Source organism: Elgaria multicarinata, chromosome 4 (genome assembly GCF_023053635.1).
Source record: "Elgaria multicarinata webbii isolate HBS135686 ecotype San Diego chromosome 4, rElgMul1.1.pri, whole genome shotgun sequence".
Classification (NCBI taxonomy): Eukaryota; Metazoa; Chordata; class Lepidosauria; order Squamata; family Anguidae; genus Elgaria; species Elgaria multicarinata.
Window position 1 is genome coordinate 69,922,023 of NC_086174.1, and position 27,594 is coordinate 69,949,616.

The 27,594-nt window shown below is 40.0% G+C and overlaps 2 protein-coding genes across 6 annotated transcripts in view; both read right to left on the bottom strand.

Moving 5' to 3' along the window:
• ARID1B (AT-rich interaction domain 1B) overlaps window positions 1-13,637 on the bottom strand; it is a 433,853-nt gene extending 420,216 nt beyond the window's left edge. For all 5 annotated transcript variants that reach the window (XM_063124513.1, XM_063124512.1, XM_063124510.1 and 2 more), the window contains exon 1: window positions 12,922-13,637. In XM_063124513.1, the coding sequence (XP_062980583.1) occupies window positions 12,922-13,560 (639 nt within the window). In that variant the 5' untranslated portion in view covers window positions 13,561-13,637. The remainder of the gene's footprint in view (window positions 1-12,921) is intronic.
• LOC134398186 (AT-rich interactive domain-containing protein 1B-like) lies at window positions 13,589-15,169 on the bottom strand. The gene is made up of 2 exons (XM_063125435.1): window positions 13,747-15,169; window positions 13,589-13,633 (listed from the first exon to the last, which is right to left on the bottom strand). Exons 1-2 carry the CDS (start codon window positions 14,659-14,661, stop codon window positions 13,589-13,591), a joined length of 960 nt encoding a protein of 319 aa, XP_062981505.1. The 5' UTR covers window positions 14,662-15,169.
• Between the last annotated feature and the right edge of the window lie 12,425 nt (window positions 15,170-27,594).

Consider the following 27,594-nt stretch of genomic DNA (forward strand, 5'->3'; position numbering starts at 1 on the left):
GAGTTGGCTATTTGGACTTTTCTGTAATGTACTGATTAGATGGGGTTAACCTACTGTCTCCTTGCCCAATCAAGACATATACTGTGAAGTAGTTACACTACATCTGGTTGCTTCCTAGAGAGGCCCTTCAGTTTCAGAATCACTGAAAACAGTATTTTCCTTAACGAATGTCTTCTACTGAATCCCCCCTGCATGGGCCCCAAATCTGCTAGAGAACTGGGAGTTCTCTCTAGAGCAGATTTGGAGGGGCACAGGAGTGCAAGATGGTGTACTTGGTCACCTCATTTATCCTCATAACAATCACATGAGATAGGTTAGGTTGAAATATAGTAACTGGCCCAAGATCACCAAGTGAGCTTAATGGGTGAATGGGGGTGTGAACTTCAGTCTCTGCCGTCCAACATGCTAACCACTGCACCACAATGCCTCTACAATCTCAAGATTCTGAAAATGTAACATTTTAACTTTATTAGCAAGCGAAAATGTGTAGGTGGCAACACAAAATATAAAAGTTTACTCCAAAACATTTTCTATATATTTGCATACTACACTGTTTTGCTGTAGTCAGCCAAAAATCTAAAAAAAACCAAAAATCAAATCTGCTTTCTAGCAACAGCTACGGCTGATTAACAAGGAATTTCATTTGCACCCAATCACACTGTACAAATTAATGTATCTTTTTTCCCTGAAAAGAATGTTGAATCCCTTTAGTGCTTCTTCAAGTTGTTGCCTTTATCCTTTTTAAAATATACTAAAAAAATCATTTAAAAATTAACGCATTATTATTTTGAATGAATCTACTTCATTTTCTAAAGGGTTTAATGAGATCTATATTCATACAAAATGAAGTAAAGCTTTGCTTCATATTATTACAAAGACACAGACAGAAACAGAGTGCAGTAAAAGCACAATTGAACAACAAGCAGCCAGAAACTATTACTCCAAACAAAATATCCTCTCAAACTTCTCCCTTTACATTCCTTTTTCACAGCATCCAAATCAGCAGCTTATCTTTGTCAGTGAATTATTCTTTCCTCTGCCAGGCAGGAGAGCTACTTGTCTGTGTATACTGCCTGTGTGTTATCTATATATGCATTCCATTTGAATCCAATTTCCTTGCATTACCTCTGCCCAGGTCAGGGATGAATGGCTGTCAAATTCCCTCAGGAATAAAAAGAAAAACCCTTTCTTCCTGAGGCAGCAAGTTTCAATTCACAGAGCACATGGCTAATCTACATATGTGAAGGTCACGGCACTTCAGTCAAGGAGGTTAAGAATGGAACAGCTCACGTAAGGGGCTGTCTTAAACATCTTGGCATGGCGCCCAACAACTGAGATTGTTGAAAAGCAATAGATAGCTTCTGGCAGCACCAAGGGTAAAAATATTTTGATCATGTGATGCCATGCAAGCAAACCACTTTGCTCCATGTGAGAAACGTTTACAGATGCTAATACATACCATATTTTGAATTAACTCCAGGCACCAGCCTTTTTTCTTTCTTTCTCATGCTGTGTAACTGAGCCCAAAGAAAAATAGAAACACTAAAATGACGTTTGTGGAGGCTGGTTATTTCCTAAGTTAAAAAAAATAAAACCTACAGAAAACCCAGGGATATAAATAAGTTAACTATAAACATCATAGCAAATATCACTCTAACGTAATAGGGGGGAACACAAACTGCTTGTGCCACTGAAGTCAATTGCTTATCTTCATTTATTAGAGAAACTTCAAAATAAAATTAACTCTGTCCACCATAATAATTTTTCATTGTGTGAACTCCACTAAAGTTCTCAGCTCTACACCAGATACATTTTATTGTCATATAGTTAAAGCTTGCTAAATGACAATCTTCCATACAAATTAGTGTCCATAAAATACAAGTGGTCACTCTAGGGCTCTGTGCTCTTTTTCCAGGCTGGAAAAATCGATGTGCTTGGTTGTCCAGTGCCTAAACATGTGATGCTGATGCTGTTGCTGCATAGGAATTTGAAATATTTTTACACCCCACCACCCCTTGTGGGAGTTGCCCATGCTGCTGAGTAAGGCAGAATGAGTATGCAACACTGGCCTAAAAAGAAGTGCTAGGATTTATAGGGAGCACATTGAATAAAGAATAACACAAAAGTATTTTCAACTAAAATTTGAACTCATTAAATGTACAAATCTTGGCACACATCAGGATCAAAGCACAGATAACAAATAAAGCCAGTAAATTCAGGAAATGATGAGCACATCAAACCTCCTTTATTTCATTTCAAAATTAAGAGAACCTTAGCCACATCTTCTAACGTGCTGGTTATAGATAAAGAAGTTTAAAAATCTATTCTACTGAAGCAAAATTCTGTTATAAGAGAGAAATAGCAATGGAGTCATTTGTAAGCAAGAATAATTTTTTACTTTTACTGTGCCTGCAAATGTATGCTTAGTATTAAGCACAAACTTCTCACGAACCATATATCATTAAGTAAACATTGTGGGGTCATTATTCCAGTATTTCAAGCACATGTCTAGGACTGGGAATGTGATGCCAATCCAGCCCATCTTCTCACCTCACATAATTTATGCTGGCAGAATATATTATGCTCATGCTATTTCATTGCACTCAGAGGTGCACTTTATTCTAACCAAAACTATTTAACTAATAATAAAAACAAGGAAGAAAATTCACACAATCTTGAAGTAACAGTATCTAATAGCGGTGTGCAAAGTGGGTCTTCTCTGCCTCGAAATTTGATCTGGAGCTCCACTGAGGTGATTTTCTGCCTCGATATCAGAGGGGGGGGGGCGCCTTGTCGAATTACCCGTCGAAGAAGTTTAGTATTCAGGTAACTGGTATTAACAGAAATGCTTACAGCTCCCTCATTTTTAAAGATAAAGAGATAAATCTTGGCACAGTGATAGCATTTGAGGAGAGCTTTAACCCCCCCCCCCAGGTTTGAATCAGATTAGTTCATGCTTTGATTTTTTAAGGAATTTTTAAATGGAAATTAACTAAAATGCTTACATCTGCATAATTTTTATAAAGAGGTGAAATATGGCAAGGTGATAGCTCCTAAGGAGGGTTTTAGCCACGCCAAGTTTGAATCAGAGCCATTCATGCCTTGATTTTTAGGATTCTTTTTTTTTAAAAAAAACTCCAGCCTTCTCCAACCTGGTGCCCTCCAAATCTATTGGATGGACCCCTGCCCCTGCATCCAGCCACTGAAATAAAGAGCCTGCCTGTGCCTGACTCAGATGTAGAAACTTTCTCAACATGCCGGCCAGCCAGCCCAGCAGCACTTTCACACTGTAGAACTGTGGATGATTGACTTCTATGAGTCCAAGCAGAAACATGCTCCCTTTCTCCCTAGCTCCCCCCCAACGGCCAGAATCAGCGGCCAGTTAGTGTTTCCCACTCCCCCCAAACACTGTGTTTGCAGAACACTGTCAGGGACAGCACCGTGGCTATTCCTAATTGGTTAGCCACAGAATTCAATATCAAAGCTACCCCTCACCCCACTCAGTGTCTTCCAAGTATGGAGATATTCAATTTAGACACACACACATCAGGCTAATTCTGGAGACTTTAGAAGCTCCAATCGGGCACGTCTCCACTGATATTAATCTATGGGTTTGGAAGTGGCCAATCTCTGTCTGCTCTGGAAGATGGAATGCTCTGCAGATGTTCGTAGTTACCAGATAATTCCAGGGCGGAGTACACACCCCTAGTATCCAACTCTTGTGATTCAGCCATCATTTTAATCCCACCTTTTCAGGGTTATGTAGCATGTTATGAATAGTGAAGAGCTGAATAACATGTGACCCACCAAGCCAAATGCAACTCAATAGGCATGCCCCCTTTTTTTCAGGAGCAAAGGCAGGGGGAAGGAAAAATAGAAAATTTATTCAGCTACTGACTTTGCACCATCCATGGCTGATGGGCTGCATTTACCTTGTAGAGACTATAAATTAGAACAGATAAAGAAATTTTGGACCCCAGTCACACGAGCCTATTTTCAAATTCAATGATTCATAACTACAATTCATAGGACTCTGATATTTTAATATTTCATCATAGAAGTTAAGCAAATATTATTTAATTCTGGACAAACTTGACAAAAATTGAATTTCAATCAAGTAGATATGGATGTGGGCTACAAACATCATGCTTTGAAATGTTGTTTGTTTGCCAGAGGGTTAGAGCTAACTATCACTCCAAAGATCAGATCTCTTTTTAAAGACTTTGTAATATGCTGTTCCTATTTTACAAGATATTTCAAGGTTGTCGTTAGAAAAACCCAAATTGTGATTTAGATTAAGCATCAAGAATTACAACCTTAGGTGAAATGAGTAATTATTATGAAATCATTGGACTTGTGTGAAAAGGCAAAACTGAATCATGTTTTAACAAGCAAAAACATAGCAGATTTACTTTTGTAAGTAGGGTATTGACAGCAGCATTAAGAGGAGAAATACTAGTCACAACAAGAAGGAAGACTGAGATAGGAACAATCCAGCAATGAATTGGTAGACCAATTTTACAATACAAACATTTTGACTTTTCTTAAGTTTGAACAAACTATTTTTTAAAAAATCGCACAGAAAACACCTGTGTAAAGAGTTTGTGTGTGTCTGTGTGTGTGTTGTTTGGGACATTTATTTATTTATTGTAATGATTTCTATGCCACATTTCAATACTAAACAATTCTCCCAAAGTGGTTTGCAAACCACAAATGGCAACTAATATAATATCATAAAATACATTAAAATCACATTCAGATTCCATAATAGAAGAGCAGCATAATATAACAAAACAATAAATGTCAGACAAAACCAATCATAGAATATATGAAAAAGTAACCAGTGGTGGTAATTAAATGCCACCCAAACAAAAGTCACACCACCCAAACCAATGGCTTAAACACTTTCACTGCTCAGCAAGACATCAGTTGCCATTACAATCAATAAGACTTAGGTTTACCTAATTCTGCAAAATATATTCATTGCTTTCTTCTATAATCAATTAATTTATCTGAACACTAAAAAATAAATAAATCCTGATTTGAGCATCCTGTCATACTATCACAAAAATCAGGCAAATTGAATAGAGAAGGTATAAAACACAGCACCTATAAAGTACAGAATCTAACTCATAACGTTCATAATGTCCCATATTACTGAAAGGGTCTCGAAATTTCTCATGACCTCAATGCAAATTAGAAAAATAATGCTGCAATCCTTCTGAGAGAAGTAACTCACTAAGCTGTATTTTGTTTTTATGTCACTTTTTATCTATTCTTTGCATGTTTTGGTGTTGATTTTGCTGGTCTGCGACCGTAATAAATAACAATAATGTTCCTATAAGGAAGAATTATTGATAGAGGGATTGATATATGGCCATGAGCCTTTCTTATCAGTCCTTATATCTTAATTCTCAAGTGCTCTGCATTCAGTAATTATTAAGGGGAGCAGAAGAAATCAAACAAGCTAAACAAGAAAATATAGTGTACAAGTTCCTCTACAACATATTTACCAGGTCTATTGAGAGCTGAGTAGCAGCCTCAATCCTTCTATATTCTGGCAGTAACAGTGCAATCCTATCTACGTTTACTCAAAGTAAGTCCCATTCTGTTCAATGCAGCTTAAACCCTAATAAATTTATATAGGGCCGCAGTATAAATTATGTACTGAAATAACACTTCCAACAATTAACATGAAAGAAAGGCTTAAAATATATAAAGGAATGAACTTATATAGAACTGATTCATTCAGGGTTTTTCCCCAGCTGAAGCAGGTACAGATCACATAACAGAAGTTCCCAGACATTTAAACTAAAGTTCCAAGCGTTGAGAGCTTAATGAAAGGAAAGGGATAAATGTGCTGCGGTCCTAAAATAAGTAAAGTTGTAATACAAATTAAGATGTAAAACAGGATGTATACATACAGTTGCTAGATTTGATTTTTTTTACTTACTTAACATTTATATTACTGACTTTTTCTCCAAGTCTACAGAGAAGTACCAATTATAAACAATTTCCCATTTTTTATTATTAATTACAGTAGCTAATTATACAAACTGTTAAAATGCCAAATAACATGACAAACAAACAAATGCAGTACCTGCTTTATTGTTTTATTAAGTACTGTAAATATTTTACACAGCATCCATTTGATATTAAATTTATTTATTTTAAACAAACTTTTCAGCAGTTTGTAAATAACTTTAAAAAATTACCAATATATATTCAGAGTTGCAATTCAATAGAATCCAATTCAGGTCGTCCCACCCCCCCAACATTAATAAGGACTGTCTAGAATGAAAATTCTGCTCTGCCAAGACCACTGAAATAAGTGCTGTTGTCTTTACCCAATCCAGAAAACACAAAGCAAACTCAGACATCTTTCTTATTGTTAGCTACAAATAGGATAAAGTTTAATTGTGGTTCTAATACTTGCTTGTTCATTGATTCATGTATACTGCTTGCTAATGCAAAGTTCTAATATGATCTCCATGTAATATGGTTCTGTGGAGCCCAATATCTTTTATAGATTTCCATCTTGTTAACATAATCTGAAGTAATCCATTTTGTAATCTGAATCTGAAATAGTTCTATCAAATTAAACCATCAGATATGCCTGTGGAATCATGTTTTAACAATATTTTGCATTAGCTGACACTTCCACAAATGTCAGTGAAGGTGTAACATGAAAAAAAAAACACCGATACATGTGAATAGACAGCATTATTTCAAATTTCAGATGATTATCCAAACATATAGAACATATACTTAGCTATGTATGGCAAATTTTTTGCCTGTCAAATAAGTAGTCAAGAGTAAATTTATGCCGATAGACATAGAACATTGAAAGGATCCTGTGCGTATTAAATGTCCCTGCATAATCTGTCAATTCTCTTAATAATTACATATGAAGGTCTGATGAAGTTGCATTTGATGAAGTGGACTCTAGTCCATGAAAGCTTATGCCATAATAAATTAGTTAGTCTTTAAAATGCTGAGGACTCTCTGGAAATGCTGAGGACTCTCTGGAAGTTTTACATATGAACAGTATTTCTTCGACTTTGAAATCTATTGAATTGGGCCCCCCAAGTTAAGCTCTAACTTATCTGCCTTGAGATGTTAACATAATGTCATGCTTTATGAAGCTCTGTGTGACACAGCTATTGGAATACGCTATCCTAAGCCCTTTTGTGCCGGCAAATTAAGGCTTCAGGAAGCTGGAAGCATTTTAGCACATCCATGCCTTTCTTGCACAAAATATGTGCATAATCCCTTCCCATGCCATGTTTTCAGTCATAGAAATACTTGACACAGCACTTCTGTGACTTAAAACGATAAGGGAAGCAGAGCTTTGGATCAGATTGTGAACAGAAATAAATTCTACAGATGTATTTCATAAAAATGTCTAATTTTCATAAATAAAACTTATTTTGGTAATCCAAATAAGCAAGTTATTCATAACTATATAGTTAAATGGCTTATATAGATCCTCAGGACTCAAAGTAAGATTTTGTATATGAGGAAAACATTGGGAAACACAGGACAAGAGCCTATTCTTTGGAGGCCAAATTATTTCTATCTCCTTTTTAAAATCAAATTTCAAAACCACTGAGGCATGTTAGCAAAGTAAACCTGAATTAATTCAGATACCATTCCCACACTATTAAAAAAAAGCATTTGGGGGCTATGTAAATAGCCCCAAAATTGAAAAATTCAGATTTATCAGACAACGTAATAATCACAATGCTGAAACTTATTCCGATGGGCTAGCCTACTACAGCTAAACACTACTGGGAACTGAAATTCTAAAGCCTTGAGCAGGAACAGCAAGTGAAGGTACCAATGCTTTACATATCCACAGAGAATCTTTAGTGCCTCCTAATAAATGGCACTTTGAAAACTATGCTGAAATGTAAGGCAGTATTTAACAAGCTTGAGGGCAATTATATGAACCAACATACATATAATACTGCTAAACTTGCAGCTGATTAACATTTCAGGTCACTCATACTGGATTTAATATGCTTAGTAAGCACAATGAATATTGCTAAAAATATCTCAAGTAGCTGGTCAACAAGGTACCTATAAATCTGATAACAGACAGAAACATGATTCCCTCCCCCCGCCACACACACAAATTTAGGGTTGTCCCCTAAAAAATTGTGGGGGTTTTCAGTCTTAGCAAATAGGAACACACATTTGAGACAGCTAGCAAAATCTAATTTGATTTGACACAACTAGCAAATTTTAGGTTTGTCCATATAAAATTCTTCAACGTGAATAAACCCAATCTAGGAAGAGCAACCTATAAGCTTTCATGTTAGATCATCTTTCTTAGTCTAATCCCACATATGTCCAAAAGTGATGCATGAGGGTAAAAACACACACACCTGTATCTGGAACTTGGATATTGAATGTATGCATGCTGCTCCAGCACCATGCATATACACACTAAATAAATGTTTGGAGCAGTCAATTTTTTGAAGGGTGGAAGTTACAAGGCTTCCCCCAACCCCCCAACAACAGTATTAAACACCTACTGGATGGGAATGATGATTGTAAACAGCACTATGCATGCATCCTACTACTGTGCACGAGGATGCCAGGACTTAGGCCTATATTTTAGTGAAGCATTTATGCCTATTATGTATAAATTTACTTACAGCTTTATCCAATCAAAATATGTTATTTTTTTTTATTTTTCAGAAAGAAAATAAGCACAAGATTTAGCCTTACCTCTAACACAATAGACAGCTGAAATCCTTTGCAACAGGAATTAATTTACCACTATTGTTCCATCCAGCACTCTTGCATATGAAATCCTACTAAAAACTCAATATTCCATCATTCTTAATCCCACAGAAACTAGTAATATACACTGATCCCCACAGTGTTAATATAATTACAACAACAGATGCTATTAATTCTTGATATTGCTCATTTACAATGTATTTCTTGATGTAGAATTATGATCAGAAACCTAGTTCTGAGCAAATATATATTGTCAAAGAAGCTATTTTCTCCCATTAGCATACTAACAATCTATAGGCATCCAGTTGATATTTATCAGAAAGTCTCCAGATACTGGTCCTGGTCTTGCAGTCCTTACTCGAGACAAAGCTCAGAGAAACTGGGATGAAGCTGACATGAACAGGGTTGCAGGTGGGGGGGGGAGCTCTTTTAATACTGAAGCAATCTTCATAGAAAGAAGAACCATGCATTTAAAAAAAAATCCCCAAAACCACAGACTGATTGTTCTACTAATTAGTCAGTATTTACTGGAATCAGATATTCAAGAAAAATAATGAGAAAGGTAAATACGTACTATTGCAACTCATTTATCTACAATGTCTATTATATCTACAACGACCTGATTTGCACTATCAAAACAAGCCACTGTGGCTTGTTTGATTGTACGAACTAGCCCAATCTGTATGATATATGTGAACTATAATTTAAAATAAGCTAACTCATGTGACTCCTAGTGTTCATGCTATACAGTCACAAAACTGGTGATAATAAAACAATGATTGTTGTGATTATGCATCTTCCTCCTAATTGTTCTATTATACTATTGTACTATTATAGATCTTATTTGCAACCAAGATTAATGCTGCAAAGATGAAGCATGCACAGTTGCTCTGGACTTTATTTATGTTTTGTCCTTTTTTTCTGCAGTAGAAGATCCCTTTGCAGCTGGCAAGTGCTATGGAAAGAACAGCCAAATTTTATTTAAATTGTTTTATAAAGCAAATGTGTTAAAGTATCTTGCTGATTATGAAATTCAGCTGCCTCATAATAAAAACAAGTATACACCAATAAGCAAGAATGTCATCAAGCTTCCAAGTAGTCTATTGTATTCTATCTTTTGTTTTACGGAGAAGGGTAAAGTGCTTATGAATAGAATCACCAATTACATTATGCACATCTGTACAAATATAGCTACACATTAATATGCACACACACACACACTTATAAATAGATACAACTCACATATATTTGGCTGAGTATTCGACCCAAGATACTTACATGTGATGGTAAATATTCCATTCCATACATTTCAGATGCACAAGGCTAAATAACTACAGGAATACAGTAGCAAAAATGTATACCTGTAGTTTTACCAATTTTATATGTGAGGAAATAACTGGGTGACCAAGCAAAAATACTATTTTCTGCCTCAATAGCGTTCAATTTCTATTTAAAGAAATAATAGTTTAAGTCCATTATCATGAGTGTATCTATCAGTTGTTCAGATGCTAAATTGTAATAAAAAAGAATGAAAACATTACTAATGAATGACATTCATTATTAATATTAGTATCAAAGATTCAAATAATAGTATAAAAGAAAATAACACCAGAATACAGTTTATAAATCGCATCCTATCTACCATGGTACTGAACAGAGATTTGCTACTATAAGCAGGATATGAATCAGTTAAGTGTAAACTGTGTTTCCAAGGGTCATTATGAGGACATAATTATTTTGTTCTCATTCCAATAAAAATTAAATACTTGTAACAATTCCTACCATAAATAGCATACAAAAGTATCTTGTACCTTCAATCCACCTTACTATGTCTTTTCCCTGTTAAAGCTATATGTTTAAACAGTCTATTGTTTAAAACAAAGGAGACAAAGCAAATCTTTTAAAATTAATTAGGAGAGATTATACATACACATCTTCATTACCTAATGGTTTCTACTAACCCTTTTATCCCAGTAAATTCAAAAGCGAAAAAGATTAACTCATTGAATTCTTACTTCAGTAAAGAAAAAAAGGCAAGAAAAACTAACACATTAGAGCAATAGTCTCTAGACAATAGACAAATATGTTTTCAGTCTGTCCAAGGTTCAAATTATTTGTTCCGGTTAGTCCATCACTCACTACCGCAGTCAGTGTCTACTCTAGGGCATGATCATTTTAAAATGTCTTTTACTCAGAAATCAAGCTTTTTGAAGTCTCCAAAGGGTTTACATGGGAATGTATTTATCCTATCCCTGTTCCTAAAAGCATACTCAAAGAATTAGCAGTTCACAATAACGTTGTCTTGTTAAGGAAAAGGCATCCAGGAAAACTGAAATATATTGTTACTCCTTTTTTAACAGAATTCACTTCACTACAAATCAAAGCATAAGCTTGTATTCTTTATATCAACAGAGCTAAATGAAGCATGATGCCTCCTGTTTCTGATCTATGAAATCCAAATGCAAAACAGGATTTTTATATATTTTCTGGATTTATAAAAATAATTTTAAACAAACATAAACAGTGATAACATTGAGCAATAATTATCTAATGCTAAGATGCTATATATTTAAAGATGTGGGAGACACAAAAACAGTGACAAGTACACAAATAAAGCTAACACAACTACAAAAAACCGATACTAAAGTAAACAATAGTAATTCTGTGCAAGTCGAGTATGAAATTAGGATTCAATCACACAATTGCAGATCTTATAAAAGCAGTATACATTTATTTTCAAAAGGTGTTGTAGTACAATTATGCTTGTTAAAAGCTTCAATAATTTCAAACTTAATTATTAAAATATTTATCCATGCCATCCAAATAAAGAAAACCTTCAAAGTTGATTAACAAGTAAGATATGCATACATTTAAAAATCAGTAAAGATACAATGATCACCTAAAATTTTCTTTTTAAAAAAAGATTTAACTTGTTAATGTAATAGTCACTGGTTTGCTGAATCCCTCTGAACCTCAACTATCTAAAGATGACTGCCAATTATTTCAGCTTCTTCTAAGAATGTGTAACCTTGCATCTGTGAGCAAAAGTGCTCAGTTATTATTTGTGGCAAGAATTTTTGTGACTGTACTGCTCAGCAATTCTATTTACATCAGCAATGCTAAATGCCCAATGGTGAGAGAGGAGCCAATCAGATGGCAGATTAGATGTCAACTCAGAGGCAGCTGTCTGGAGACTATTACAGCCAGTTTACCTCCACAATTCAAATTCCAAACCTTGCAAAGGAGATCAAGTCACTCTTTAGGCTCAGCCTGCTGAGCAAGAAACATCAAGAGTACTAAGTTGTTTCCTATGAATTTAAACATGACAAAAGGACAACTTATACAAACATATTCTGATCACAATCCCATATATATTGATCTGGTAATTCACAGGATATAAGTGATCAGAAACTGTGTATAGTCTCCAGAAACACTGACAGTTGATCACTTGCAATACTCAGGCCTTTTTGCTTAGGAAAAAATGTTTACTTGATGAAGCACAAATGTAAAGGGGGAGCAATCACAACTGATTCCTAATTATAACATTTCACACTGCTTTATACTGTTTTTATACTGGAGAAACATGCAAAAAGAGAAAGACATCTGAACAACTAGGATGCAAAGCTGCTTTTATTACTATGGCCCATACATACAAGATACTTACACCCTTTCTTCTGGTTTTCGGTATACAAGCAACACAATTTAATAACAACCTGGCCTCTTTTCTCATTAAGAGAAATAAATCAGGGCATGAAAGGAAAGAGTATTATAACCAGCAGCGCCTGCAAAATGACACTGGTTCCTCCCTTTCCCACTCCAAAGTGGTTTTCCTCCGGGCCTTGTGTGTTCTGATTTCTAATAAGTCTAGAGTAGAAGCACTGGGTGGGGTAGAGTGGGTCTCATGTATTGTTCAACTGTATCACAAAATGGTCCAATTTTCAGTAGGAAAGTGATCCCCCACCCCCCGCGATATCTCTCTAACCCAATCTCAGTCAGATATTGTGAATTATCCAACCCTGTTAGGGAGGCAGCAAGGAGTTGAGATGGAGTAGGAGAAAAGTAAATCAGAAAAAAAGTAAGGCTTGCATAGGACACACACGCGCGCACATACACACACACACACACACGTGAAAGAACACACTACTTGCTCTTTTGAACTGTTATTGTTACCTGGCTCCTGTTGATGGTCTGTCCAGTGTTTCCAGGGCTCATAGCCGGATGATTTCTTTGTTGTGCTGCTGCCCAGGCTGGGTTTGCAGTTCCATACTGGGAGCCCATGTCCTTGCCCATGACCATGCCTGCTGCTGCTTGCTGACTTCCTGGGGCGGCTGCTGCTGCTGCTACTCCCTGAGCCTGCTGTTGCGATGGGGCAGCACCGGGGTTGGTATAATCAGGGTAGCCAGTGCCATAGCTCCTCATCATGGGGCTGGGGGAAGTGAGCAGCTGGTTCAAGGTTGGGGTGGCCCCAGACGGGTGTTGGTTTTGTCCGGAGAACCTTTGGAAGCCCACGGCCCCAGATACCTTGCCAAGGCTGCCCCCTCCGCCAGGGCCCAGCATCATGCCCTGTTGGTGCTGCCTGGGGGAGCTCAGCACCCCGAAGGCAGAAGACGAGCCCCCATAGCCGCCGCCTGCTGCTGCGGCTGCAGCTGCCGCCGCCACGGCTCCTGCTCCTCCTCCTGTGTTGCTGCCGCCGCCAGGCCGACCGTAAGCGCCGGAGTAGTGGTTGTACTGACTGTTGGCGTAGCCTTCATGCGAGTTAGGCAGGGGGTCCATGCTGTTGGGGGCCGCCGCGGGGTGCATTAGCCCCATCCCGGGGCTTTGTTGTCCGCCATGTTGATCAAAGCAAGGCCCGGCCCGGCTCGCTGAGGAGGCGCCTCCGCCGCTGCTGCCAGCGTTGCCGTAATAGCTATTAAACTCCGAGACACCCACCGCTGAGGGGCCGCCGCCGCCGCCACCACCACCTCCTCCTCCTCCAGTGCCGCCGCCGCTGCCCGCTCCCTGAGGTGGTGGCGGCGGCGGCGGCGGCTGTTGCCCGCCCAAAGGTCCCAAGCTGGTGTGGTCGTAGCGACTGCTGAGGTGCTGCTCGCCCATTTTGTCCGCCGGCGGCGGCGTCGCTTCTTCGTCGTCCCCGCCTTTATTCAGCAGGGGCTGAGGCTGCGGCTGGCTCTGGGGCTCGGCCTGTCCCCCCAAGCCACTGTCTTTTCCTCCATGTTGCTGCTGCTGCTGCTCCATGTCTGCGCTGCTGGGCTGAGCAGCGCCGCCACCGCCGTTGTTGTTGCTGCTGCCGCCGCCGTTGTTATTCTGCATCGGATGGTGCTGAGGCGGCGGCTGTTGCTGGAATTGATTTAGCTGTTGGTGTTGTTGAAGTGCATGGAGGTGGTGGTGGTGGTGGTGGTGGTGAACATGGGGGTGCTGGGCATGGAGGTGAGCCGGGTGCTGGTGCTGGGCATGGGGGTGGTGGGAAGGTGCGGCGGCAGGGTGTTCGCCTCCAACGCTTTTCAACTTGTGGTTGGGGAGCAGCCCTGTCTCCATAGTCGGGGTGGAAGAAGAGGAGGAAGAAGATAAGCCCGATGAGCTTCCAGCTTCTTTCAGAACCGATTCCGAGGAAAAACCGCCGCCGCTGCTGCTGGTAACGTTGTTATTACCGGTGGCGGCAGCAGAAGTTGCATTATTGGCCATGTTCAGTTCATTATGGTGGTGGAGGGGAAGGTGATCTACATTATTCAAGCTGGTGTTATTAGTCCCATCTACGACCCCCAAGAGAGAGCCCGATCCAGCGACTCCTACAGTGCCTGCCACAGGACCCCCAGAGTTGAGATCCTGGCTTAAGTTGCCCGGCAAACTCGGGGTTTTGCCCTTGTTCTTGTTCGTACCCGCCGGAGCCGCTGCTACTTGCGCGGCCATGATCATTGCAACATTGCAAGAGGGGGGAGAAATCAACTAACTCCCCCCCCAGCCTAGAAAAATGGGCAAAACAAGGGGTTGGGGAAGAAGAAAGGAGCAAAAATCCAAAAAGCCTCACAATGAGGAAACTAGATGAATTTAGTTAAACAAAAAGCCTGCTGATCATTCCATACGCGCGCGCGCACTCACAACACGATTAAAAAAAAGACCGAAACTCCCCTCCCCAAGTCCTTGATGGAGATTAGAAATTGTAAGAATGCCTTACGGTCTGTGCCTGTTCCTGCTGTGTGATTTCATGTTGAAAGTTTTTTTGTTCAGGTTTAAATGAAACTTTTTTTCTTTTCCTCTCTAACCCGGATATGGGTAAATACACGTCTGGCTGAGCCTATCTGGCCCAGCATGGCATGAGAGAGAGAAGGAGAGAGAAAGCGAGAGCTCTAACAACTATTATCCACTTCTCTCTGATTACTCCGGCGCACATGGAAAACGCGGACTGGAGTTCCCTTCCGTCTTCTCCTGCGGCTCCAGTGGCGATGGTACATACATACAGGAAAAGAGACGCACACTTCACAGGCTCTCTTCAGCAGCCGCGACACAGGGCAGCTGGCACAGAGCTTTGCAAAAGGAGGGACGGATGCTGCCTCCTGTTTCTAATTTTCTATCTTATGTTTTTGAAAGAGGGAAACAGAATATCAAATCAAAGGTAACCTCAAAAACGGCCTATTATTTGTGTATTAACAATTGATAACAGTTTTCCAACCCCACCCTGTCTCACAACAAAAAGCATCAATAAGCTAAAATTATCTCTGATGTAATTTTTTTTAATGGCCTGGATGAAACTATGTAAGGACCATCTATATAAATATGTGTGTATATGATCGAACTTATTAAAATAATACGCTTCACAATCATTTAGGCACAGACATCTTCATATGCATGCAATTTCTACCAACCCTAAATGGGAGTGTACATTCTAATGTGCATCATATCAAAAGACACACCCAGCCTATTTTCATATGTGGGTTTCCCTTGCTGGATCAGAGCAAATATGTATAACTCAATCAGGGAGATACCTGCAAACTATATTTAGACATTAAGAACAGAATGGAAGGGATTATTAATCTATTTTTATTGTAGATTTAAAATACAAATTAGTTGTAGGCACTGTCCCCTGTCATCAGGGCTGATAGGATTGTAATAAACCATGCCCGTACACCTCTTAATATAATAAATGCATTAATAAAAAAACCCACAATTGACTACTTCAGAAATAAATTCACTGATGTAGCAGTTTACTTACAGTAGGTTATCTGCGACTATAATCCTATAACCACTCATTTTGAAATAAACCCCATTGAGCTCAATGGGATTTATTTCTGAGTAGACGAGTATAAGATTGTGCTGTAAGGCCTTGGGGTCAGTACTTTAGTGGGGTAAATTCCACTAAAGTTATTGGGTCTTCTTTCTGAGGAATGGGCTGTAAAATGTTTCTCCATTTGATGATTCCACCCACCAAGTAGGACTGCCATGCTTCAGGGACACAAATGGAATTTGTAACTGCTTAATTGTGCCATTTGCAAAGGGAAACAGCCAAACTATCAAATATCATTTGTACTGAACTACTTAAAATGTACTTTAATCCATTAATTAATAGATGCGCTGATTTAAAAGCAAGTTGGGTAGCGGTCAGACTAAAAAGCATTGGTCAACTGACATCCATTGAAAATATGTTAATCTGGATCTTTCATCCTTTCATATATATAGTTGTGAACCTGCCCAGTTAAGTTATCAATATTGTCTAATTGTTTTAAATACCATGTGAGTATTTATTTCATGGCTGCTGCTACTACTTGTTAATACTCCTATTTTCCCTTACGTAAATATTTACATGTAAAGTAGTATGTGTGTGTGCAGACAGAGAAAAATATCAAAGAATAAGGAGGGGAGAAAAACAACACAGTATTAATAATACATTTTTTAAATGCATTGCTAACATACAAATTATATTTTTATCATTATGTAATTACTTTTTTCAAGTATTAGGATTTTTTATTCTGTCAATAACTCACTATTGCCAAAAAATAACACTGTATAACTTTTTGCTGATTATATCATTTTCAAAGGCTTGATTTGCTAAATTTGTGGCCAGCAGACTGTGGCAGCAACATTTCTGCAGTTGCTACAGTGTCCAGCTGTCTCAAAGTCCTAATAATCATTTGCATTAATGATGCTTTTAATACAATTATTACATATGGGGCTGTTTTCAACATGTTCTATTCATTTGTATGCAGAACAAGGATTTTCTGAAGAGAGTAAAACATTTTCAGCACTATCGTTATGTCCCTAAACAATGAAATTACATCTGCTGTATGTAAAGCATTGTAGATGATCCAAAGAATGATTACTTCCACTTTTGTTAAATTATTAGTCATTGAAATGACTTGCATTTATATAATAGCATGCTGCCACTATTGGCATTAACAAATTAAGATCTATTTTAATGCAATTAATATACATTGTACAGAGATATCCATAAAACACCATAACCTAATCCACCAACTAAGCCATTGAGAGGGATGCCATTAATTTAAAAGCCAGCAACAGATTATAAATCTCTTAAATAAAAAAGTCTATGAAATTATGAGATTTTGCCACTCTGATAAACATATTTTATTTTGATCAAAATAATAGCCATTTGCTTATGTATATGACATACTATTCCTGAATGATTAAACCACAGGTAGGAAGCTTGAATATACCGTATTTCTTCGAATCTAAGACACACTTTTCCCCCCATATAAACATCTCTAAAAACGGGGTGTGTCTTAGAATCATGGGTGTGTTTATTATTATTTAGAATCAAAGCTTTTTTTCTGTTGATGGTACTGAAATTAGTGTGCGTCTTACAATCGATGGTGTCTTAGAATCAAAGAAATACGGTATATATAAATCTAGTCTAAAGGCTTAAACTTGGGTACAATCCAATAAAATTTAATAACTATAGCTGCAAGCCTATAGACATTTACCTGGAATTAATCCCATTGTACACAATGGGGCTTACTTCTGAATAGACATGCATAGGATTTCACTGTAAGTCTAACTGAAATAAATGGAACTTACAGTCATGACTAAATTCCATTGCTTTCAGTGGGGCATTACTGGTGATTCACTTTTGCTGGACTGTGCCCTTAATTTTCAGATGTCTCTAAATTCCTCAACTACATATTCATAATTCTTATATGTCAATTATTTATATATGTTTTTCTATTTTGCAAACTCTAGAATTGTTATATGGTTATAAACTTACAGAGTGGGAAAACTGGTAAGTAATTCTAGCTGGAAAATCAGGTGCATACCCAAGGGTCATTATAGTCTATAACGACAACAAATTGCAATTCTATGCAAACTCTTAGAAAGGGTATATACATCATCTTTGTAGAAGAAAGAATAACAGAACCGTAAGATGAATTCATGCCAAGCCATCCATCAGCTTTTGCCAAGAGAATACTACATCTTTGTTATTGAGCTTTTTTGACATTTTCTCCTAGATTTTCTTCTTTTCTATATTCAAACACTCACTAATTATACACATTAAACCTCATAAGTTGATTTTTGAACTCTTTCATATGCAAATAGAGAGACATGTCTACTTGTATATATTTATGTACATGTATATTCTAAAATAAACTATAAACTCAATTACACATTTATTCTTTCAGATATTTACACTTAAACTGATATGTGTAATTTCAAAATCCTGATAAGACACATTGACCATAACTCACGGGAGGATTACAATATTTTCTCACTTATTTTGCAGTTAGCCATATACAGGATTATAAAATACAGGATACGTATACAATTTTTAACATACATGATTTAAAATATTATTCTGGACAGGGCCAGCGCCAGACTATATTGCGCCCTAGGCAGGCGCGTTCTGAAGCCCCCCCCCCGCTCGCTCACTCACCGCCCCCTCACTCGCCTGCCCACCTGCTCGCTCACTGCTCCCCCCTGCCCACTTGCCCCCCCGCCCCCCCTCGCTCACATGCTCCGGCTCCCCCCATTGCTCGCCCGCCGCTCCCGCTCGCTCGCTCACCGCTACGGCTCCCCCCTTGCTCGCCCACTCACCACCCGCTCCCTCCCGCTCCCGGCTTTGAAGCCAGGATGCTGAGGTTGGGGGGCAGGGCAGAGGCTTTGAAGCGGCGCGCCTGGAAGTGGCTTCCTGGAACGCCGTACTGAAGCCTCTGCCTCCAACCCCAGCATCCTGGCTTCGAAGGAGCCAGGACGCTGGGGTTGGGCGGAGGCTGGGGCGGCGGCTTTGGAACAGCACACCCGGAAGCCGCTCTAGGAGAGCAGCTTCCGGGTACGCTGTTCAGCGCCCTCGTTTGCTTGGCGCTCTAGGCGGCCGCCTGAGTTGCCTCTATGGCAACACCGGGCCTGATTCTGGGAGACATTTGAAATGGAAAGGTACTGTTCCAATTATTTCAGGATCCAAGCAAGACTGAAAATATAATCTTATATAACATGGGTCCTCAGCACAATTAAATCAGCCTGCTGTGAAAGACAACACATGCCAGTTTTCCTCCGCAATGGCAGATGCCACACCCTAAAGCAGACAGAAGGCATTGCAGTCTGTGTAAGTGGCACACCAAACAAAGCAACTATAATTCAGTGTTGTTTCACATTGCAATTCATGCAAAATTTCCTTATATCATATAATCTTCGATTATGAGGCAGTAGCTCAATTTAAAACTTTCAGTTTGGGCATTTACAATTACCATGCACCATCCATATCCATGTGCAACTTATTCCATCAATGCTTAGGGTTTTGTGCTGATTATTTTACTTTTTTTATACTGTTTTAAAGCATTATCTATATTCATTTGTCATTTAACTGGACATATAATTTCTCTACACAATTTTGTTTCATGGGGATTTTTCAGATGTTTTAAATAGAGCAGGCTTTAATTAATTTATCAGTGTGATTAATCAATCCAGTTTTTAGAAGTAAAATAGAGATGCATGAAAGTCACTAGCTATGAGAACCGAATTATTCAGGAAAAGTAAAGCTTGACACAGCCTTTACACAAAGAAAACACCATGTTATATTCATGCCTTGATGAAAAGGCATTAGGTTTGTACCACACCAGTGATGTGGACAAGCTCCGTACAGACTCATATATTTCATCATGGCTGAAGAACAACAGCTGATTAGGAAAATAAACTAGTCCTGCCAGCTTTGTTGTGACACCAGTCAAGAGTGTTTCAGCTTTGTATGATTCACAAATGTGATAATAATTAAGAGGAATTTCTTTTCCCCCAAACAATGAGTGGTAGGTTTTTAAAAATTATGAAGTTTCCTTTTTTAAGAGAAACTGTCATCTTCATTCATTGACCTTTTCAATGAGGTGACACATTATGTGTAAATATATGTATATTTAATTGGTTAATTGATGAATAGTTAAAAGTCTGACAATTATTCAGCTGGTTTTAAAGGCAATAATTGCTTCATTTTTAGAAATCTATCTCATATTCTATAGTTCTCTTTCATACTAAAGCAGCCTTAAGATACATTTGAGCAAAGTATAAACTTATGTTTTCTGCTCACTAAGGCAAGAGGCACATCAGAGTTTCAAATGGGCTTTGGAATTTCAGAAACTATCAGTTTCTGAAATTCTGAATTATGGGATAGTTTCTGGAATATTCAGAAACTATCCCAAAATGCACTTAGGTGTAATCTGATACTGCAACACCTACCACAGACTAAGGCCCTTTCTACACCTAAGGATTATCCTAGGGAAATGGAGGGATCCTCCCTGCCTGCTTCCGGGATCCCCTGTGTGTCATTTGGATGCACAGGGATGATCCCAAGATGATCCTGGGGGAACTGCCACCCCCATCACAACACCTACCACAGACTAGGGGCCTTGCTAGACCATGCCAGATAAGCCGGCATGGAGGCGGGGCGACGGCGCGCTAACTTTAGCGTGCGCCGCCCCGCCTCCTAGACGGCCGACGCGCAGGGACTACGGAAGCCCTGCAGCGTCGGCCATTTTTGTTGTTGTTGTTGTTAAAGGGGCCACGTGCGCCCCGAAGCTGCCGGATAAGGTAAGCGCCTTTTCTTTTAAAATTAAGCCCCCCACCTGCTGTTGATCCCTCCCCATGGCCCCCTGCCTGCTCGCTCGTCCTCTCCCCATCCGCCATCCCCGATCCCGTCCCCGATCTTCTCCCCCCTCCCTTGGCAGCCCCGTCCCCATCTTTGCCCCCCCTCCCTTGGCAGCCCTGTCCCCATCTTTGCCCCCTCCCTTGGCAGCCCCGTCCCCGATCTTCTCCCCCCCTCCCTTGGCAGACCCGTCCCCATCTTTGCCCCCCTCCCTTGGCAGCCCCGTCCCCATCTTTGCCCCCTCCCTTGGCAGCCCCATCCCCATCTTTGCCCCCTCCCTTGGCAGCCCCATCCCCTATCTTCTCCCCCCCTTCCTTGCCATCACCGATGTCCGGCTTCCCCCCCTCTCTCCTAGCGGGTCCGGCCTTCCCCCTGCCCCTCTCTCCCCCCCCCCCCGGGCCGATGGGCACAGTGCTCGTAAGAGCGCTGTGCCCAGTCCATGGCTTTTCCCGGCTACTCGCGAGTAAGCGAGTAGCCGCAAAAAGCCACGGACCCTGCTAGATGTTCCGTCTCAGGCTGGGGCTGCGGAAAAGGCGCAAATTCACTTATGGCGCGTTAGGGGAGGCTTCAGTGCGGCCTGGGCCTGGATTCCCCTGTGCATCATCTGGACGCACAGCAGGGAAACCGGGCCTCACAGCGCGCTAAGGCCTCGTCTAGCAAGGCCCTAGGAGATTCTTTAGATTAAAGAATCAGTGCCTGTTTGCTGATGCCTTTTACTCACGGGGGGTGGAGACCCGGGAGACCGTGCCACACTGCCCACAGTCCTAGGGGTTGTCCCAGGATTGCTGGAAAACCTGGGAAAAATGTGGTTGCAGTTATCCCAGGGAAAGTGAGTGGTCATCCCCGGTTGACCCTGAGATCCCCTTTGTGTCATTTGGACACACAGGGACGACCTTGAGCTGACCCTGGGATAAATGGATGGTGTAGACATGCCCTGTGTCTATCTAAACTTCAGATTTCATGGCCACAATACATGGCCAAGTTTGGGGACTTTTCTGTTTCTTCCTACATCTCCTGCTTTTTGAACCACCTAGCCTGGTGAAGAGTTCTGGAGAACTTGAAAGTTTGCACATTATTTGTGGAATTTTGGTTGCTCCTAATAAGGTTTTGCCCAAATGTGGACGAATGTGCACTTTCCTCCCCTCATGGACCAGCCCAATGATCTTTTGGGGGGGGGGTTGTCACATGATGGGCACAGCATAGACACATGTTGAGCTTCATCAGCTATACAGCTATCATTTTGATCATAGTTTCCTTGTTAAATTTGATCAGAACTTATTTCGGTGCCATGAGACAAACTCAAAAGTATCTGAACTGATACATATTGCACTTGGGCAAAATGTCTTTGCACCCAAGCACAGAAGAAACAAGGTAAAAGACAATTGTTGGGTTTCAAATGAGCAACATTTATTTATTTACAAATCAATATTGGGAGGTGGAAAAGTGTATTAACTTTTAAACATCTCCTTAAAATCTATATTTTTAAACAAGCCTTCCCTGGACTGTAATTTATTCTGGTTTTATGTGATTTTAAAGTTTTTATCTGGATTTTATGGTTTTAGTTGTAAACTGCCCAGAGAGCTTAGGCTGTTGGGCAGTATAAATACGTAGTAAATAATAATTAATAATAATATTCATATATTCAACTTCCTAATAACCCTTCCCACAGTGTGGGTCCCTAAAAGGCTGAGGGATGGAACCATGTTCCTTCTTTCTCAACCTCTTCAGGTGAGCTTCTCTTGCTCAAGACCAATGGCTAGTCTTTCTCCTAGCCATAGCCTTTCACATCCTTTGCATTAATTGCTAAGGAGGGTTACACCCATATCAACAGTGGGACAAGTTAATAATTTTGATGTATCTATTCTTAGTAGAACTAACACTGGATTTAATTCACTGGATTGTAGGGGTTGGGGGAAGTGCTGAGTGAAAATGGAAAGAACTCGCTTCAGGAACAGGGTGAGACTTTGAATGTCTTGCTCCACCTGCTTTGCACACTATCCTCTACAGATAGCTCCCGAGTCTCTCTTCTCTCTGGGCTGGGCGCAAAAGAACTACCCTGCCCACTCACAAGCTGGGGACAAGGAAAGGAAACAGCATTCCCATACCTCCTACATATCTGGGATTAGTATGGAAGAGTTTATTGGTTGCAATTTCCAAGTTAGTGATTTCAGCATTCCATATTAGATACAGATTGGGCTTTCTCTGTTACATACACTAATTAAGCTAAGATCAGTCCAGAATGTGTTCTTGACTGTATATGATGCTGGTAGTTCTTAGAAGCGGCTTAGGGTAAGTTTGCGCATTCCTGTTTATCACTTGAAGGTAATCACATGTGTGAAACTGCTGTCTTAGATCAGATATCATAGGCCCTTTCTACACCTAAGGATTATCCCAGGAAAATGGAGGGATTCTCTCTGCCTGCTCCCGGGATCCCCTGTGTGTCATTTGCATGCACATGGATGATTCTGGGACAATCCCTGGAAAAAAGGCAGGTGTAGAAACGGCCGTAGAATAGCACTTTCCTATCAGCTGACATTACTTCAAAAGCAATTGAAGTGGTTCACGTCCAGCTGTGAGTCATATCATCAAGGTCCCTTGCCAACTGCTCCTGAGTAAACTTTGCAGTCGTGGGATAAGAGGATATGTCCTCTTATGGACTCGTGACTATTTGAAAAATAGAAGGCAGATGATAGGAATAAACCATTCTCTCTAAGCGATTAGGTCCCCAAAGGATCTGTAGTGGGACTGGTCACTGGTGCTATTTAAATGACTTTAAATTATCTGCAGTCAGCGGTAAGTGCCAAAGTGGCCAAGTTTGTAGATGATTAGAAGTTATTCAGGCTGGTGAAATTTCAAGAGGTGTTTACAGATCTCCAAAAGTTTCTCTAGAAAATGTGGGTGAATAGGCAACAAAATACAAAAGGAGTTTTAAGTAAATATAAAATAATGCATATCAGGGCAACCCTCCCCCCCCCCCCCCATTTTCACTTACAGCCTGATTGAGTCTTCAGGGCTAGTGGATGCTTAGGACATTAAAAAAAAAGTTCTTCAGGTTGTGGATATCTCAATTAAAATGTCAATTCAATGTATGGCGGTGGTAAAAAGTCAAGTTCCTTGCTAGATATTATTAGGAAAGGTATTGAAAATCAAATAGTATTGAAATCTGTTTCCCTTTATTGTGCAGCTCTATGGCACAGACACATTTGGAATACTGCAAACAGTTCTGATCACCTCATCTGAAAAAGGATATTGTAGAAAGGTGCAGGAAGAGGTACTCAAAGTGATCAAGGGATTGGAGAGTACCTTCCCAACAACAGTAAAGAATTTTAGGCCTTTCAATTTAGAAAAAGAGATGATTGGGGTAAGGAGAGAAATGACAGAGCTTTATAAAATTATGCATGATGTAAAAAAAGAGTAGATTCTTTTCTCATAATATTAGAGAGCTTTAGCTATTGGGTGTTATAGAAATTTAATTACTTAATATTAGAATTCAAAATTATCCAGTTAAATTGTTTGGCAGTAGATTCAAGATAGGCAAATAAAGTACTTCTTCATACAATGCATAATTTCTGGCTGGCCACACAGAGAGAGAAATTACGACTAGATGGATTTTTGGTCTGAGCCAGGATAGCTCTTCTTATGTCCTGATTGTGATATATACAGGTCAGTGATTCTTTGGCTAAAATCCTATGCATATTAACATGCACATTATGAACTAAACACTATGCAGTCCTATGCACTGAACACAATGGGACTTACTTCTGAGTAATTTTATTTATTTATTTATTTATTTATTTAAGGATTTTTATGCCGCCATTCAGCCAAAAAAGGCTCTCATGGTGGCTTACAAAAGTATTTCTTGACAGTCCCTGCCCACAGGCTTACAATCTAAAAGACATGACACAAAAGGAAAGGGGATTGGGAGGGAGGAGGAGGAGGGGGGAAAGGAAAGCAAATTCAGGCACTACAATCTTAATTGGAAAGTTCAGCAGTTACAGTTGACAGCAGGAGGGAGGGGGCTCTCAGCTGGAGCTGGACCCAGGCACGGTGGAGAGGTGCCTGGCTGCTGCTTCCTCCCTCACTGGTGGCCTCTGCAGAGACAGTTGGTAGCAGGAGGGAGGGGGCTCTCAGCTGGAGCTGGACCCAGGCACGGTGGAGAGGTGCCTGGCTGCTGCTTCCTCCCTCAGTGGTGGCCTCTGCAGAGACAGTTGGTAGCAGGAGGGAGGGGGCTCTCAGCTGGAGCTGGACCCAGGCACGGTGGAGAGGTGCCTGGCTGCTGCTTCCTCCCTCACTGGTGGCCTCTGCAGAGACAGTTCAATCATGCATAGGAGAGTAATCATGCATAGGAACAAGTTGTTGGACACTCTAAACTAGGGTGACCATATGAAAAGAAGGATAGGGCTCCTGTATCTTTAACAGTTGTATTGAAAAGGAAATTTCAGCAGGTGTCAGTTGTATATATGCGGAACCTGGTTAAATTTCCTCTTCATCACAACAGTTAAAGCTGCAGGTGCCCTGCCCTCTTTTAAATCTGGTCACTCTAGAATAGCTCCTGCAGCTTTAACTGTTGTGATGAAGAGGAAATTTCACCAGGTTCTCCATATATACAAATGACACCTGCTGAAATTCCCTTTTCTGTGCAACTGTTAAAGATACAGGAGCCCTGTTCTCCTTTTCTTATGGTCACCCTATCTAAACCACCTAGGGCCAGTTCATCTTAAGGCCTCCACTAATATGAACCTGCCCAAAGCTGGCATATGAACTTGCCTGAGAGTAGCATCAAAGGCTCTGATCTCTTGTCTGTCATTACTAAATATCTGATTGGTTGGTTTCAGGGCAGGACCTTCACAAAGGTGGCACATAAGAACATATGAAGAACTATATTGGATCAGACGAAAGGCCTATCTAGTCCAGCATTCTGTTCCCACAGTGGCCAATCAGATACCTATGGAAAGCCCAAAAGCTGGACATAAGTGCACCATAACTGTGGAGTTCTAGCCCCAAGGAGGTCTGCCGCACCTCTTGTTTTTAGATAGATCATAGAATCATAGAATAGCAGAGTTGGAAGGGGCCTACAAGGCCATCGAGTCCAACCCCCTGCTCAATGCACATTATGAAAATGTGCTGAAAAACTTGCTATATCATTTATTATTTCTACTGTTTTTATGCTATCTTCTTTGCATTTAATGCTGCTGCAATTTATATTTATTTTATCTGATATATTTTTAATCTTGTTTTATTGTAAGCCATTTCAGATTTCTTTTTAAAGTGAGGCATAAATATAAATACATACATACATATTATCTTGTTTAATTTTATACCATCTTTTAGACTAAGCCCTAACAAGGTAGGTTACAATAAAAATGTTAAAAGCAATACAACGGTGGTGTAAATGACATAATAAAATAGAATCATAGAATAGTAGAGTTGGAAGGGGCCTATAAGGCCATCGAGTCCAACCCCCTGTTCAATGCAGGAATCTACTTTAAAGCAATAACATCCAATAACATTAAATTAGGTGACTAGCAACAAAGTAAATTAAAAAGCTTGGTGGAATAATAATAAAAAGGCCTTTAAGAGAGAAATTCCTATGGTCCTTGGGAGAGGATCTTGTTTTGAAGATAGAAATTAGTACTGCCAATTGACGATAGATCATGTGACTCATGTCACTGACTCTTTCCACTTACTGCTTGTGAACAAGTGCAAGGTAAGATACTATAAAGTATCTTAGCTGCTGATAATTTATTCCACGTTCACACATTCCTTGCTCCTCCTGCCCTGCTGGCTTCAGCACCGCAGGGCATAGGGATCTTGGAAGCTTCCAAGCAATGAAGACGCAATTGATAGGACTGCACCTTAAGGCAGCAAGAGAGAGGCTCAAGCAGAGTTCTCGGGATGGAGTTACACAAGTCTGGGGCCACCACAGAAAAGGCCCTGTCCCTGGTATACACTAACTTGATTGACTTTAGTAGTGAGCTTGTAAAGCCACTTTTAGGGTTTCAACAGGTTCATATAGGGGTATGTGGTCCTTCAAATAATCTGTTCCCATAGTAAACTTTAAATGTTCAAAGGTTAATACAAACACTTTAAATTGAGCACAGAACCAAAACTAATGCAGAATTGGTGTAATATAATCAAACCACTTAGTCCCCACAAGCATTGTGGCATTTACGTTTGCACCAGCTAAAGTTTCTGAAATTTCTTTAAAGATAGCATTACAGTAGTCTACTCTGGATATAACCGGTGCATTTGTAACTAAGACCAAATATATTTTATTTATTTATTTAGTTATTACACTTATATACTGCCCCCATAGCCAGGGCTCTCTGGGCAGTTTACAGACTTTTTCAGGTTGGGTTACCAGCATAAGCTGGTAAAAGCTTGTAAAAGAATTGCGGAAGGGCCATAGCTCAATGTGATAGAGCACATGCTTTTTATATAGAAGGTCCCAGGTTCGATCCCTGGATTCTGCCTGAAACCCTGGAGAGCCACTGCCAATCAGTGTCTACAATATTAGGCTAGATGAAATAATGGTCTAATTCAATATAAGGCAGTTTCCTATGTTCCTGTGAGGTCGTAGACACTGAGGACATCTGAACTTCCATAGATAACACTGAATCCAGTAATACCCCTAAGCCTCATATCTGCTTATTCAGGGTGAGTGCAGCTCCATCCAAAACTGGTTGCAAACCTCCAACAAGATCAGCTGTCTTTCTAACCTACAGCACTTCTATCTTATCTCGATTAAGTTGCAGTTTGTTTGCTGCTTATCC